This window comes from Ciconia boyciana, chromosome 1, assembly GCF_034638445.1.
Source record: "Ciconia boyciana chromosome 1, ASM3463844v1, whole genome shotgun sequence".
Classification (NCBI taxonomy): Eukaryota; Metazoa; Chordata; class Aves; order Ciconiiformes; family Ciconiidae; genus Ciconia; species Ciconia boyciana.
The window spans coordinates 18262430-18279482 of NC_132934.1; the positions used below are offsets into that span (position 1 = coordinate 18262430).

At 35.0% G+C, this 17053-nt stretch overlaps 1 protein-coding gene across 4 annotated transcripts in view; it reads left to right on the plus strand.

Annotated features, from left to right (window-relative positions):
* Nucleotides 1–17053, plus strand: part of TBC1D22A (TBC1 domain family member 22A) — a 185674-nt gene that overhangs the window by 34269 nt on the left and 134352 nt on the right. For 3 of the 4 annotated variants that reach the window (XM_072860205.1, XM_072860218.1, XM_072860209.1), the window contains exons 7-8: nucleotides 1476–1538; nucleotides 9340–9454. In XM_072860205.1, coding sequence (XP_072716306.1) covers nucleotides 1476–1538; nucleotides 9340–9454 — 178 coding nt within the window. Of the gene's footprint in view, nucleotides 1–1475; nucleotides 1539–9339; nucleotides 9455–14341; nucleotides 14631–17053 lie in introns of those variants that run through there. The other variant, XM_072860226.1, reaches the window with a different exon arrangement.

The window sequence follows — 17053 nt, forward strand, 5'->3', positions numbered from 1 at the left end:
AAGTTTGCTACTGTTTTTCTCTATTTCTTTACTCTTACTTGATAGACAGCTCTCTAATCAATTGTTTTCCTACATTTCAGAAGCAAAAACACGAAATGTTTTGGTCTGAAATTCAAACTAGTGGATTTATTTTAATGTCTGCTTTAGTCATGCCATGTGGCGCTGCCATTCGGTGCTTCCATGGTTTTCTGTTTAAAATTAGTAGGGTTTTCAGTCTTTCATCTCCTGCTCAGACCCTCCTTCGAATGAGTGAGGATGGTACAGGGAAAGTATAACAGTGACTGTTTCTTACTGGCCCCATATTTCTGATTAAGAAATTGAAACTGTGTATGATGCGCAATAAACATAGGCATGTCAAACTTTGTTGCCCGCCCAGTAAACAGATAACTTTTCTTCAAGTTTTGTATTAAAATGAATGGTTTGTATCACTAGATATAGACTAAGCAATCCGACTACAGAAGCACCTGAGATCTTTCTTTCAGCTTTAAGCCTGATCTTTAGTAGCAAGAAGTATATATGATAGTGTCAACTGAACATGTCTTTACAGAAGTAGTAGTATGTATTTACTCGTAATTACCCTGAGCTAATGAGTATTGCCAATATGACTATAATTCGCAATCAAAATGTGATATAAGGATCCTAAAATGTGAAAACAAAGTATATGGTTTTTTATTATGCCTCATTGATAGATTAACAATGACTCAAAGATTTGGCTGTATGTTTTGAAATACAGTAAATCCACGTTATTCCAAAAATAGTGATTGTCGTGGTTTAACCCCAGCCAGCAACTAAGCCCCACACAGCTGCTCGCTCACTCCCCCCCCCGGTGGGATGGGGGAGAGAATCAGAAGAGTAGAAGTGAGAAACCTTGTGGGTTGAGATAAAGACAGTTTAATAGGTAAAGCAAAAGCCACGCACGCAAGCAAAGCAAAGCAAGGAATTCCTTCACTCCTTCCCATGGGCAGGCAGGTGTTCAGCCATCTCCAGGAAAGCAGGGCTCCATCATGCATAATGGTTACTTGGGAAGACAAATGCCATCACTCCTAACGTCCCCCCCTTCCTTCTTCTTCCCCAGCTTTATATACTGGGCATGACGCCATATGGTATGGAATAGCCCTTTGGTCAGTTGGTGTCAGCTGTCCCAGCTGTGTCCCCTCCCAGGTTCTTGTGCACCCCCAGCCTACTCGCTGGTGGGGTGGTGTGAGAAGCAGAAAAGGCCTTGACTCTATGTAAGCACTGCTCAGCAATAATGAAAACATCCCTGTATTATCCACACTGTTTCCAGCACAAATCTAAAACATGGCCCCATACTAGCCTCCATGAAGAAAATTAACTCTATCCCAGCCAAAACCAGCACAGTGATACAATGGGATTATAACTAATACTGTAAAACCATAGGATTGTTTTAACTATTGTGGTGTTTGAAAAGTGTGCTGTTGGTTCCTTTTACAGTATTCTTCTTTCTGTCTAATTAGATCCATATAGATATCCCACGCATGAGTCCTGAAGTTTTAAGGCTTCAGCCCAAGGTAACAGAGGTAAGAATGATATCTAAAGAATTTTTTTTAGAAATAATTTTGTTAATGAATCTGATATCACAGCATTGGTTATTAATTAATTTGACAATACTTGCTATTTTGACTTCAGAACTAGCTTTAAAAAGTCAAAAAAATGAGGATATATAAGGATAGGCTAAGAATAACAGTGTAAACATAAGTAGTAAAAGGAAAGGCACCTCATTAATCTGCATGGAATCTGTCGTTTTTTCTTTGGTCTTGTGCCTTTGAGGTTTTTTTCCTTTTTTGCTTTTCGTATTTTTTTTGTTAATAATGTGTCTTTGAAGTAATCCAGAGCATAGTTGCCATGGTTCTCTGTATCTGTCAAAATCATTCAAAGTCGGGAAGTTCTTATCATAGTCTTCCACGTGGGAAATTCTCTTTTTGTGAATTTGTAGCATGACTGGTTTGTGTTCCTTATTTGGTTTTGCTTCTTTGTAAGTTTTATATGTTGAGTACACTATTTAAATTCTTTTACTACCATAGTAGATATACATCAATTAATGATAAATATATTAATCAAGTTGGTCTATATTGTTGGGTAATTGAATGCCACAGGGTCTTTCTTTGTAAAGTATATAGGTCTTAAATAGTATAGATGGAGTGAATCATCCTCTTTCAATTTTTATCTTAATCCTTCAATTTCTTCTCCTTTCTAATGGTTCTAGTTAGACCTTCAAATGTACTTCCATGTAGGTTCTGTTAGTATCATTATAGAGCCGCACAGAGCATCTTCTGATAGTTCATTAGATGATATGAGAAGTTAAATGCAGAACTAGCTTTCGTGTTTTTCCGCTCTTGCAATTATTTGTTTAATGTAGATTCTCCTCCACATGTGCTGGAGAAATTGATTTGAAGAAATAGCCTACTACAGTTTTTTGAAAGAAAATGGTATAAGAATACTGCTTTGTGTCTGCTTTCTGTACAGTGGTGTTTTACTTGAGCTTTTCTAGGGATGAATCAAAGAGTGAAGTAACAAAATAAAGGGACGAGAAGGGAAACAATACCAGCAAGAAATAAACTATTAAAGAAATGAGTAAAATCAGTGTCGGTATTGTAGCTAGAAATGAGCCAGTAAATTAAATTGGAGGTGAATATTATTTCATGAAAAAATGGCTACAGAAAGAAGAATGCTCGAATACTTCTAAGAGGAGAGAAATACTTGAACTGTATCATCAATAGTCTCTTAAATTACCCTGAAGTTGTATTTGCATTCAACATAAAGTGGTGGGTTTTTTTTTTTCTTTCATTGCATGGTTAAACTGTTCTTAAGATTTCAGTGAAGATCATCTGTGTCTCAAGTGAATATGACTGTGGTTCAGATGTACAATGATTGTGTTTTTGTAGTTCTTAGTTTGGGTGAACATACCCCAAAACAATGATGTTTTTTTCCCCCTTGTATTTTAGTGAAAGATAAATTAGAAGCTGTTTGACTTGTCTGGTGTAAGAATCTATGTATATCCTTGTTTTTAAAGGAAAATTGCAAAGTACAAAACATTTATTCAAGAATGACTGCTAGACAGTGTATTTATTTCTAAATTAGCTGGACACTTGTAAAAACAACTTTAAAATAGAAGTTCCAGGTAAACACCTCCTGTAGAATATGTTGAATGTCCTTTCTTTTAACCAAATTATTTGGATGTGAAGTCAAGTAGCTTAATAAAAATGATACTAAGACAGACAGTCTTTGGAGAATATTTTGAAGTGTTACTTAGTAAAATGATTGTCAGATAGAAATGGAAACCTGTAGGATCTTGAACTAGTTTTGTCTTTTGTTTATTTGATTATGCATGAGACAAGATATATTTGTATGAGTGCTCTTAAGAGATGATTAATACATTTCTTTGGACTAGATGCAAACTTGATAATAGTTTGCAGGAATACAGCTTTGTATTTACCATGGATATCTGCTTTTTCTGTAATACAATTAGAAATATCAGAGTAAACTTGTATTGATAATTAAAGAAAATATGGTCAAGGCTTTCCAACATTTGAAATGTGTATTTTTGTTAAATATTTTGTGTGTTGGGGAAAGAATCCTATAATAAGACATTGAAAAGAATTAGAGTTACAGGATAGTTACAAGCCCTTTTTGGTTGAATGATTAACGTAGAGCTGAAGAATTTATTTGGGAATTTGGAGAGTACATTAATGTGAAAAAGATATTAGTGCAGTATTTTTTACAAGCAGTCAGTGTTGAAAGGTTGGGGTTTTTTATAGCTGAATTATAATTAATCTGAGAATAGGCTGGTTTAATGAAAATGCTGACAGCCAACTTCAGAACTAGTAGACACTCCCAGAATAAAACACTTCTCTTATTGTTGCTTGGGAGTAATTTTAAAATAAAAAGGAACTACTGTGTCTAGGTAACTTCTTACTAAGTAAAATCTGATTATGTCAATAGAACTTCAGTAGCAAATATTATTTAGTAAAGTTTGAGTCTGGAATGCTGTTTCAGTTAACTTTGTGGGATCATTAAACATGTGAAATGATTTAGGTCTTTTTCTCTTAATTGTCTTTTTGGCAGATAACAATATTGCTCAGGTAGCATATTCATTTAATGTGATTTACTGAGATCTCGTTTGCAAATATTTTTTTTTTTTCATAAAATCAGCATTGTTTGCATTTCTAGTTATTTGTTAAACTTGTCCGAAGGTATGTTTTTCTAATGCTTCATTGGATATGTGCATCTTGAACACTGCCTTAAAATAAACATATTTGAAATCCACACTTTTTAGAAACTGTGATTGCTCTTGCAAGTAACATAGAATTACTCCTTAAATTAATTTAATCTGTTGCATACAGCCCAACATCCCAGCTTGCTGGTCATACTTACATTTCTGTGTTCAATGTTTAGTAAATTGAGCCACATAACAAGTGTAATTGAGCCACATAAAGTAGATGGACATACTTCTCATCAACATGATCAAGGCATTGTACAGCCAGATTGCTGCTGCTTTCTTGTTAAAAAAAAAAAAACAAACCCAAAAAAACCCCAAACCAAACAACACAAAGCACCCTCCCACCCCGCAAAAAAAATCCCTGTCCATACTCTATCCCATCCATCTTTCCTACTCCAACCCCTTTTTTCTTCCCTACTGAGTAGTAAGGAAATGGATGGAAAAATGATAGAAAGCTTGGAGGAGTGAGATGTGACAGCTGATTAACACTAAAAAAAAAAAGTGTAAAACAAAGGTGTATTTTAATTATGTTCTGTTGGGAGTGAGTGGTCTTGAGGTACAGAAGAATAAGAATGTGAAAAGGGTGGACAAGCAGCTGTCAGTGGGATAAGGGGAAATCTAGGAAGTATTAGAGTTATAAAGAAGTGATAGAGATCCGATTTAATTTTTCCTGATCATCAGTATCCTGAACTCTGCAGAGTCGCGGGATCTTCATGTGTTAGATGTCTTTAGAGCTCCACGGACCTCCTGACTAGGTGTGTGGGCTACTGGAAGGGTGGGCTTCCACATGTCTTTGCCTTTGCTCTCTGTCTGATCCAAGAGAGCCAAGCCCAACTTGCTTGATGTCATCTTGTAAAGACTAGTGCAAATGATGCTGGAAGGGCCATAACATCAAACTTCTCCCTTGTTTCTTCCTCTCCTTTTCTGGGTTTTTGGAGCACTACCCTCGTACAGCTTAATCCCTTATCCTCACAGCGGATCCCTTCCTACTCCCAAGGGCTCAATGCAGACGGAGGCCTTGCGGAGGGGGAAGACATTTCTGGTCCCAGGTGAGCAACAGTCCCTTTCCCTTTCTTAAGGCGAGATGGCGAGAGCTATAAAGAAGAGAGAGGAGTTGGAGTATGGGTCAAAGACAGGTTTCAAAAGGTGGCATAGTGTGCAAAACTGTTATTGTGAATATTATGATGGTTTTCGTACATACTAATTTTTGATGCTGCAGAGATTTAGAATAATGATACTGCTGCTAGGAAGAATGTTACTTAGAATGAGGTGAAGAGATTGTAGGTAACAGAGCTGAAAAAAGTTGCTAGTCAAAAGACCAGAAACGTAACACATGTATAAACTTCACAATGTCTTCTGACTTCAGTTTCCAAATGTTACTATTCCAGGATTTTTGTTGTTCTTGGTGGTATCTGAGTTGGTTCCCAAAGGGCTTTTTACTAGAGTTAATAAAGCTGTTTTAATTTCTTATCTGAACTTGGAATTTGGTTGCTGTAATAAAATGCTTAATTTTAGAGAAAGGTGCTTTGAGTCTGATGTGTGGAAATAACTCATTATTGTATGTGCCTTTTAAAATCAGTTTAAAGTGTTTATTTTTTATGGGAGTTATGTAGATCCAGGGAGGGGGGAAGGTAATGTTGGAGCAAAGACTTAAAAGACTGGGAATAAATAAATAGTGGCCCTCAAAAAGGAGGAGAGAGGAGTTGGAGTCAAGTTTATTTTAAAGACTAATGACTATAAAAGTGTAGGTTTAATAAATTTGATTAGTTCACATGGAGTAGTCTGTAATTTATTATCAATTTCTGCTTTATCTTTAACTTGAGTTTTGTTGAAATGGGTAGTACATGGCTGTGTATTTCCCATCTAAGCTTGCATTATATGGGAGAAGTAATTTCAAGGAAACAACACAATTTAAAAATAGTTTATAAATGTTTCCCCACTATTTTTTTCCCCCTACTTAACGAAGCAAAAAGCAAATTCTTGAAAGCTTTCATGATTTGGGGAGTTTTTTCAAGTTTTGGGAGTTTTGGAGTTCCTCTGAGGTGGCAAAACTCCCAAGAAATTAAAAATCTGCATTTAAGCTAATGGATTCTTCTCTTTATGTATACGAATATAGTTCTTACTGTTATCATGAATGAGAGTTAAATTCAAAGGAGAATAATTGATTGGTAATGACATCTCATGAGATGTAGTGGTTCATAGTAGAAAAGTAATTCCAGTTTCTGTTGCTGGTTTGGAAATCAAGAAGGAAACCTTTTGGGAAAGTGACCTTTTTAATGAGTCCTATTTGAACACAGTGATGAGTGCTGTATAGAAACTTAAATCAGTCTGCCTTTCAAGTATTCAGTGCTCACTTTTTTCAATTCAGAACAGTAAATGAGACTTTATGAAAATGGGTAGGAAACTGAAAACACTTTCAGTGTGTATTTGTTGAATTTCTGATTAGATACGTTTGGGGATATTAAATCTGGTGTGCCAATCACTGAGTGTTCCTTCCTGCTCAATAATATTAAAAGAAACCAGACCCAAACAAAAAACCCACCCCCCCACCTCCCCCTTAGTTTTCATACCTGGATTTAAAAAATGCTTTGAAATCCATAGGCATCTCAATTTGCAGTGCAAACTATGTATATTATCACGTTCTGAGGAAAGGAAGGGTTGGTGGTACAATATTTGGGGTTATTTGACTTGAGACATGCCTTCATGAAAAGCACTATTTATAGTTTTTACAATGGGTATTTTGGTACCTGTTACTTACTGAAGTACTGGGGGTTTTTTTGTTTCTCACTGTGCATATTTTGTAACCCCATCGCACCAAGAGTTTTTTCTTTAGCCTAGTGCGTAACACTATTCTACGTTCATCAATTGCTATTTAAATAGGTTTTTCTAGTCACCTCTATCTGATATTTGTTTTCAAGAAAGTTATTTGTATTTGCATTATGTTTAAACGTGTCCTTTATTTGAAGCGACACACAGAATGATAACACTGATAATACTGAAAAACTAAGGTTACTGACGCTAGAAATGGCAGCTGACAGAAGCAGGAAGGATGGCTGTGAGCTAATTGACCTAGACAGATTTGCAGTTTTCCAATAGTAGTAAAAATATGACATAAACAACTGTAATTTCATAAACATATAATTTAGTAAAATGTAAAAGCAAGATGTAAATGGCAGAACTGAAGGTCTTTATACAGTTCTTGATAGACAATGAAACCCCACTGGCTATTGCTTGATGGGTAGAGGTTGGTGTTTTTTCAGTTTAATATGCAGTGCATATTAAAAAACATAAGGTGACAGGACTAGCACCAAGAACAATTTATAGCTAAAGGAATATACATCTTGGCTAATGAAAACAGGAGGCTTTTATGGAGAATTTGCTAAGTGAATACCTACCTTTCTTCCTAATCTTTGCCCCAAAACAGAAATCATACTGAGCAAAACCCGAATCTTAATTGTAGCTGTAAGGGATCAGACATGACCTGTGTTAAGGCTTGTGTTTCAGTGCCCACCAAAGCTTTTAATATTTATTGTTGTTGACAGTCTCTCTTGTTCTGTGGATTTTCAACATTCCAGGGAAGCATAAAACCTGAAGATTAAGGAAAGTTGATTCTCAAAAGAAGCCTGTGGGAGAAGGGTAGATGTTGATGTTTGGGACTTGTTTCAAAGCAAAAAGTGGAAATGTGTTTCAGCTTCAGGTAGCTCATGTGGAAGCCTGTGATGGGACTGTCAAGCACCTGGATGCGAGTGCCTAGACCTTTCCTTACTTAAAAATGACTGTCAGAGGGCTTTTAAACTAAAGAATAAGACTTTATTTAAACCGGAATTGGAATAGTGGAATAGTGAACTTCTTATTCTAGCAAAAACTTCAAGTGAGATTGAATAGAAGTAATACAGGCTTCATAAACTAGTCTCCCTATTGCATCCTTTCAGGGCAGGTCTTTTACAGGCTTTCTTGAAGCCTGAGCATTCATTGCCTTCTGGAGTTGCAGGAAACTGTGTGGTGTCGTTGGGGTCCTTACAAAGTCTCTCCTTTTTTTTATTGGTATAGAGGCCTGCTCTTAAAAGTGACTTAGTCCTTTGTTTTGAGCTCTTCTGCCTCTGCTCCACTTACCTGCCTCTGCATTCTGGCTTCTTGGGCAGACCTTCCAGGGAAAGAGCAAACACTCTTTTGCTTCAGAAGATTACACCTGATTGAGTACCTGTAATTAGGGCAAAGAACATAGCAGATTTCACTCTGCTGCTTATTTGCAGCATTTTAAAGATATGTAGCATGTTCAGAAGCAAATAATTGAGAGGAAATACAGCTTGTCACAGACCTAAATTGTGTTGGAGATAAGTTCTGTGATTTTCCTGCTCCATACTTTTCTCATGCTGTCCTTCCCATGATCAGACCTGTTGTGGCCTTAGGAGCTTTTGCAGATCCTAATCAAGGTACAGTTTACAGAGTTGAGGGAGTGAGGTTATGTGATACTGCAGGCAGTTCCCTTGCTTACACATTTCCTGATTATTTTTTTTTTCAGATTTTTTGTTAACCAGTATACATGCTTCTGAAGTCTAAAACCCCACACTGCAGTATTAGGCAAGCTTAACTATTACAGAATCTCTTTTTATGGACATGTTATTAAAATAACTAAGCTATATGAGGTACTTCTTTCTGTTATTTAGGAATAAATAGAATACTATTTGATAGTATTCTAAATAGAATACTATACCGATAAAATACTTGTTTCAGAGAGGTGAAAAATTATGGGAAGGTGATTTAATATTTGTGTCTCTTGAGGAAAGAGGGATTTTATATTGTTGGAAAAGCTCCAGTGAATGAGTGCTGCTTTATTGTAACTACTGTAACTGAATTATATACTAGATTGGTTTTAACATGTGCTAATACCCTGAAAATGTTTCCTTTTGAAGAACTGAGAAGGTTACTTAGCACTGGAAGTTAACTATGAATACCAGTGTTCATTTATGCTTTTGTATGCATATTTTTATATTAGTAACTCTATGATATTAAATTTGTCCTTGTATAATTTTCAAGTGTCTTGTTTAAAATGTGCTCCTCACTTGATAAATTATCTGATAGTTTCTTTAACTCTTTTTCAGATCTTTGAAAGAATTTTGTTTATCTGGGCAATACGTCATCCAGCCAGTGGATATGTTCAGGGCATAAATGATCTTGTTACTCCTTTTTTTGTAGTCTTCGTTTGTGAATATATAGGTAAGGTTTGTCTTAATACTCAATTATGAATTGGTACTGGTTTTGGAACAGCATCTTCATTTTAATCTGAATAACCATTTGGATTAGCTAATCAAAGCATAATTTGATAGATGAATTCTATAACAAGTTTTTGAAATTATAAATCTGTATAGTTCTATTCAAATATATACCGAGAAGCAGTCAGACTTTAAGTAGTCAGTGGAGTTGAGGAATCTTTCAGGTTTTTATTCTAAACAACCTCCCCCCCAAAGAGAAACCAACGACACAAACCCCTCTGTAGAACCCCCCTCTGCTTTTCTGGAGCTCACAACACTACTAACAATAGTAGCATAAACAGCTGTATTTCTGTTGCATTTGTGGCCTTATATGTGAATATACTTTTTGAAAACTTTTTTATTTGGCAAACTCTGATATTGGTTAAATGCTCATCTCTTACTAGAATATCATTCATATCTTAAATTTATGTATTGTTATTTAAGTCTTATAAACGTTAAGAGTATAGTTTATCATTAACAATAATGCATTAATAATTTTGATATAACTGGGTATAAAAGGTAAGGTTAACCAGTCAAAATTAAAATGTTAATATGGTTTGAATTAAAACTGTTTTCCTTGTATTTCTATTTGTCATGCACACATACAATGAGAATACACAATGCTTTTATGTAAAGTTGAGCAATGCGTTGTCTGGCTGCTTCAGTGAGGCTGTATATAGGGGATTCGTCCTGCCTTCTCTACGAGAGGTACCCATTGGTGTCTTAATCCAGATTGATTAGATTTAATGAAGGACAGATTATCCTTGAGTGGATGATAGACTATCCATTTATCCATTTGCATGGCAACACCTCTGTTGCTTTGTTCGTTTCTTGTTTCATAGGGGGACACTTCATTGCTAAGCAACTAATGAGAACTACTGCTGCTTTCTCCCTAATCATCTCTTAAATAGGGTAGAGGCCTACTCCTGAGAGTACTTGCAGTTTCTGCCTTTTACTCCCTCATTTGACAGATAATGAAAATGTTCTTAATGATCCTAGAACAGTAGGATCTCTAGTAGACTTTAGGTTTGTTAATTGAAATAAAAGGTTCAAATGAGATGTGATTAGAGAATTGATATTCCATGTTAAATAGACCATTTAATTAATGTGGTAAATAAGTTTGTCTTTACCACCAACTTATATTTGGAGACCCTGGTGATTGTTAATGTATTTGCCAGTTTGTCAGTATTTTTGTATTGGAGAGCACAGCTATTCCAGTAAGTGTCCAGTGAAGAAAGACAAAACTCAAACAACAACTGTAAAAGATATTTGACCACTGAAAATGCATGAAACTCAGAAACCTGTATTCTGAAAAGCTAATATCTATACAATAAGAAAAATACAGAAATGAAGGTATTTTCTTCAATATAGTAGTGGTCCTGGCTAAATGCCAACAGCAGTTATTTCTCGCAGTGACATATAAAAACTTTGTAGGATTTGTCTTTAAATAGCTTCTTGATTTGAGTCTGTCTTAATATATCAAAGTTACACTGAGTGATGCATTCAAGTTAGAACAAATAAGAGTGTGCATTTTACTTAAACTTGAAATGAGGACATTAAATTTATGAAGTACCTCAAAAATCCTGAGATTTGTAATAAAATTATAGAAGGATTCAAAACTCAAACTATGAATTGTGCTTAAGTAATTTAGATAGAAATAAATGCAGAATTGCAGAAGTTTCTGAGCAAAAATGTTTACACTGTTAGTGTATTTAATATTTACTCTAGTAATACTCTGTATTTACCTTAGATTTTTACTCTAGATCTTATTTCTTGCTCTGATTTTAAGTGAATATTGGTTTGTACCTTAAATTGCTTTATTTATTTCTTTATTTTAACTATTGATTTTTGTATTTTTCTCAATTTAACTGAAACCCTTGTTGCACTTCTGAGTCACTTGCGTCCTGACTCATGCCATTGAAAGTGATAATGCCTTTTATTTTAGGTTCTTTCTAAAATTAAAAAAAGAAAGAGGTCTTAAAGGATTATTAAAGAGTAATAATACATTATTATTATTATTATTATTATTATTATTATTATTATTATTATTATTATTATTAACAATGCCATTAATAATAAATCTGTGCTGATAAGATCATCTATGGTGTATCCTGGTAATGTTTATACACAATTGCAGTTTTGTTAAATGTTTTGGTGGGAGGAAAGCCATGTTTATTTTAGCTTTATGACAACTGAGAGATCCCTTAATCCTTAATCTTGCATAGCAAGTGTGTGACATATTTATTCTAGTGATGGGAGTCTTTCTGCTCTGCTAAAGACATACAAAAACCATTTGAAAAGTATTGTTAAAGAACTTTTGAAGATACAAATGACATGTACAGAAGTGATAATTTATTTGCCTAGTAACATTTTTTTCATTCAAATCTGAATGCTAAAAAGTAGGTTTGTGGGTATTTTTATCAGGACCAAAGTCATAGATGTTTTGATGGTTTAGTATGGATTGAGGTACCTAATTTTAGCACATAGGTTCACACATTTAGACTAGGTTGAGTGACTGAATGTAGGAATTGAATACTTTAAATGTTGAGAGCATTCTTTCAACCTTTCCAGCAGTGTAAGTATGATGAAAGTGCAATTTGGTAATGTCTCATTAGTTCCCCACTCTGCAATAGAAGCAGAATACTGTAACACTTTCAGCAAGATAAAACTTGGTTGTCAGACCAAGCCAGGAGAGGCACAACTGCAATTAAAGAAAATTTTGGAGAGGGTAGGTACCAGCCCCTGCTGGAATACAGTAGATTCAGATTAGGATTTCTGGTCTAAATTAGGAGGAGGAGGAATTTAAACCTTCGGTTTCTCATACCAGGTGATTGTGTATGCCAGTCTCAACTTTTTTTTTTCTCCATGAAAAATGCTAGAGATCTGTAAGCTTATTCTGCCATAATATAACAGCTTCTTTGGAATTTCAAACACTAGTGGTATGGGAAAACTATTTTGTGTTTACATCTAACCTCCTACATGACATAGCTCTGTTACAACATTGTTGTTAGAACAAATGCTAATTACTGTCCAGGCAGTTTTCCTGAAAGCTCTGTGAAAACTTTGTTGCATATTAGTTTGTGTCGAAATGAATCTCATCCTTGTAGATGAAATTCCAGAGGCATTTTTCTTAATGAGATAAGATATGCCAGATGACTGCTCACTGTTTGCTGACTTAATGTGGACAAGGACATTTTGTGCTGGATCGCAAGTCCTATTTCAAGTTGCCAAACGTTACTCTCTTTATACACCTTCCTTTTGCTCTGAGTTCCTGTTGATCTGCATTGTTTCCAAATATTAAGTTGTGCTGCACAGTTGCTTGTGGTTTCTTGCTCATGGAATCGACTACACTTCACTACATCTGACACTCCAGATCTACATCTGCATTTCAGTAATTCACTGGGCCTTGTGTGTATATCTAGAACTACAGAGAGGACCTGGATTTATTCACCATCCAGAGAGAAGAAAGCTCAAGAGAAGCACTATCATAGTAAGAATGCATGTCATGTCATTGCTAAGTGGGATGGCTATGTGAGATTACTTTGAGACCCCTAGCAACGTTGGATCAAGAGGAAATAAGGCGTTAGTAGGAAGTCAAGGGCAGAAAATGAACACTATCATAGCACTACATTATTGACAATATTGTAGCACTTCATCATGTCGGATAAAGAATATCAAGAAAAATGAGGCTACTAAAGATGGGAATGGCGATTGAGACATTGTCTGCAATCTTCTTGCAATAGAGGAGCTTGAGACAATTTGAGGATGCTTACAAGAACTCATGAACTGAAAACTTTGGAAAGAGGGGTCTTACCCTTGTAAGTATTTTTCTTGTGATCTTAAATCCTTTTGTAGAAGGCATTAAATGCAAATTCTGTTACCTAGTGTTTCTTAAATTGATACTGCTGTGACTTTATGGAATAATTATTCCAGGCTCAAATGCTGATGGGATTGGGATGGGATTTAGTCCCAGACCAATGTTACTGTGAGAACATAAAGGTTCTTTGATCCTGGAAAAGCCAGTCTGTCTATAGTTCCCTCGCTTACCTTTCTTTCTGTTCCCTCTCATGTGTCACAGGAAGTCTTCCTGTCCTTAAAATGAGATTTCATACTGGTTATTGCCTTCTTTCCTTCCTTTTCAGCGTACCTGCTACAAATAATTGAAATTAAAACTATTCATTTTGTTTTTTCTGTAGTTTGTTGAATACTGTATCTAAAATTGTTATTTTCATAATATAATTGGAGTAATGATTCAGAGAATTGTGTCATGGCTGTATCTGAGGTAATTCCTCAGTGTTTGTTTAAAATATAAAAAAGTTGTCAATTTAGTAGACTTTTTTTTTGGGGGGGAAGAGAGTTGTACTTTTTATGCAATAAGCAAATTTGTTTATAATGTACATAAAAGTGAATTTCTGAATGAAGAGGCAGTAAGCCAAAGAGCAAAGAGTATTAACCCACTGACTCCAGAGAGCTGCTAGAAGATTTGTCCAATACTTACAGGGTTAGAAGGTAGAATTTTGTATAGTGTGCATTATTTCCTTTATAAGACTAAGCTGAAATCTTGATTGCTGCAGTATGTAAAGTAATCTGAGATGATTAATCGTGGTATCTAAGTACCTAGACCTTTCTTAGTCAGTTCCACCAATTCACTAGTCCTTGGAGAATTATGAATAGGTCTTATGCATTGGGGTTTTGAGGAGATAAAGTGGAAAAGATGTAACATACTTGTAGTTATTCTACTTAGAAGAGACTGAGTGAAACTGAGGGAATAACACTTTTTTTTTTTTTTAATAAAATGGAAGTTGAACAAGGAACTATAACTGCATTAACTGGATGCTTCTCTCCCTCCCAGGCCCTTCATGTGGTTGGAGACTGCTAGAATCATCCTTGCTGTCTTGTGATTTACCAGGAAAGAAATACTGGAAAATGTCCCAGCACAGAGTGCTCAGGAATGTGAGGGATTTCTTCAGTTTGAGGGATGATTTTTTGAGAAAAAAATCTTTAAAATCTTTAAAATCTTTAAAATCTTTGAGAAAAGATTTTATTTGCAATTGTTGTATGCTCTTGACCTTTTCTGATAATTTTGGAATTCCACTTTGTAACAAACTTCTGCTGTTTTAACGCTTTTCTTTGTTCAAATAAATACATGCTTTTAAACAACACTGTATTAAAACATTTTTATTTACACATTTGTTTGAAATGATTTATGAAACTTGTACAAATTAAATCTGCATAAAAGCACTGACATGAAGCATAACTGACATTTTAACATTTTCTTGCAAGTTGTAAAAGTATTTAGAAAATATTTCCTGATTTTTTAAAACCATTGTAAAATTTGCATGAAAAACTATGCAAAATAATTTAAATCACTCCTGTCATATGAAAATTCAGTGCTACAAGTTCCATTTGATCACATTGTTTTCTCTCCTTAATGCAAATCAACAGTAATGTAGTTTCCACATACAAAGCTATATTTCAGTGCTTATTCTTAATAATTTCCATGATATTTTATAATAATACTCATGACATCAGTGAAGTTGATTGAAATTCTCATAAACATGAACAATATTCTATGAAATATTCTTTGATAATTGAATGGAATATTGTTATCTGTGTGATTTGGGTGGGCAAGGAATGAAGAAAGCTTACACAAAACTCTTTTGAATTAAAGTCTGAAAATACTGAAAACCCAATTCCATCTTCTACTTAAGTCCAGAGAACATCATACGCATTCCTCTCTAAAAGATCTGCAACATAGATGAGCTGCTCAGTGATCTGAAACTTTTGACTTACCTGTCAGTTCTCTTTGAAGCACTCTTTGCTTTCACATATTATGAAACACTTAGTTTATACATACATATATATATAATTGTAACATGATGCAGAAATCGTTCAGCATTATCTCAGCTTGCTGTAAGATAACCACCATTCACTTTTTCAATTTCTAGGAATATATTCCCCCACTCTCACCCTGTTGATGTGCCAATCTATTGTCCAGTGGAAGTATTTTGAAGGTGGTGCAGAGTAGCTGAGGAGAGGGAGGACTGTGATGAGTAAGATAAACAGCATTTGAATTTAGTTTTACACATTGAAGATTACTCCTTTGCACCATGGAAAAGGTGAAGAAGGTCCACAAGTAAGCAGAGACCTGTGTTGTGCCCATCCACAGTGCTGAGGACTTGGTACTTCTGTACCAGTCTTCTGTGCTGTGTGGCAGTACTGATTTTGAAAGCAGCTAGAAATGATACATGCTGAAAGAGTCCTAACAGGGTGTTTCCTAACTCATTAAGTAGACTTTGTGGAGCTAAATCGTTTTTTATCCTATTTGTTTCTTATGATTTGGCTTGTTCTACTTTATTTAGGAGCTTCCTGAGACCCTTTTGTAGGTCTCATTTCCTCCTCACATCTTAAGTTTTATACCACCTATCACATTCCTCAGTTGGAATTCAACCATTCTTTTCGTACAGAAAGTACTAATTGTCCTATTTTTAAGTCACTGCAATTTTTAGACTCTGATGTTTATAGTCCTGTTATAATTGGTCTTTGTGAAGAAGCAGTGTATTCTGACAATTCGTAGTCACTTTAAAATACCTGTATATCCTTCTGTAATTCAGAAAGTTGGGGGGTTTTTAATCAATTTAAATATTGTTGAGTTGTTGTAATGAAAAAACCCCAAAGTTCCTTCAGGTAAATTACATTGTATCAAAGGAGATAAAAATATAGAACTAAATTTTAGTGCTTTAAAAAAAAAACCTTAGCAGTCTTTTGAAGCACTTGGCTAGATTAGATTTTTAAATTGTTCATTTGTTTTTATGTATGTCTCACTTAAGAAAAATGAACCATTCACAATGTCTGAGCAATTTTCTTTATTAATATATAGTATAGTTTTTCAGGCGTAATTAGGCAAAGAAATCTTACTCTCTTTCATCCTTCTATTCACTTTAATCAAGGAGGAGAATCCATGTGAAAATAACTAGCAATGAATTGTTTGAATTCTTTGTCAGCTAGGAGTGCTTGCCGTAATACACTGCTGTGTCTAGGGACGGTTAATAAAGTAGTATATTTGGAGGCATTGCAAACAGAACTGTAAGGAAAATGTATTAAGAGGACATCTGATGCTTAGTTTATGAAGGGTTAGGGAATGAGAGAGCATGAAGGAGGGCAAATATGTCTGCAGGACTTGTGGAATGGAGAGAATTGATTAATAGGGGGCCAATGAACTATAAATTGCCTTTAATCTTTTGATCCTTTTGTTTTTGTGTTTGGATATTTATTTTAATTATTTACCTGGACAAATTAATCTTTATCTTTCAGCATGACTTGTTGGAATATTAATTTTTTAGTTGCAGTTTGACTAATCCTGTAGTGAGCACTTTGTTCTGGCTTAGAGTTATAGAACTATTTCAATTAAGAACTATTTTTTCATGTAGCTATAATAGTAAAAGCCCTAATGAATATGGTTGAGCTTTACGCAGGTATGCACTTCACGTGTGGCTTGCTAGTGATAGAGTTCATTCCCTACTCTTTTCCCTAGTTGCATAACCTACTGGAAGTCAGTGAGAGC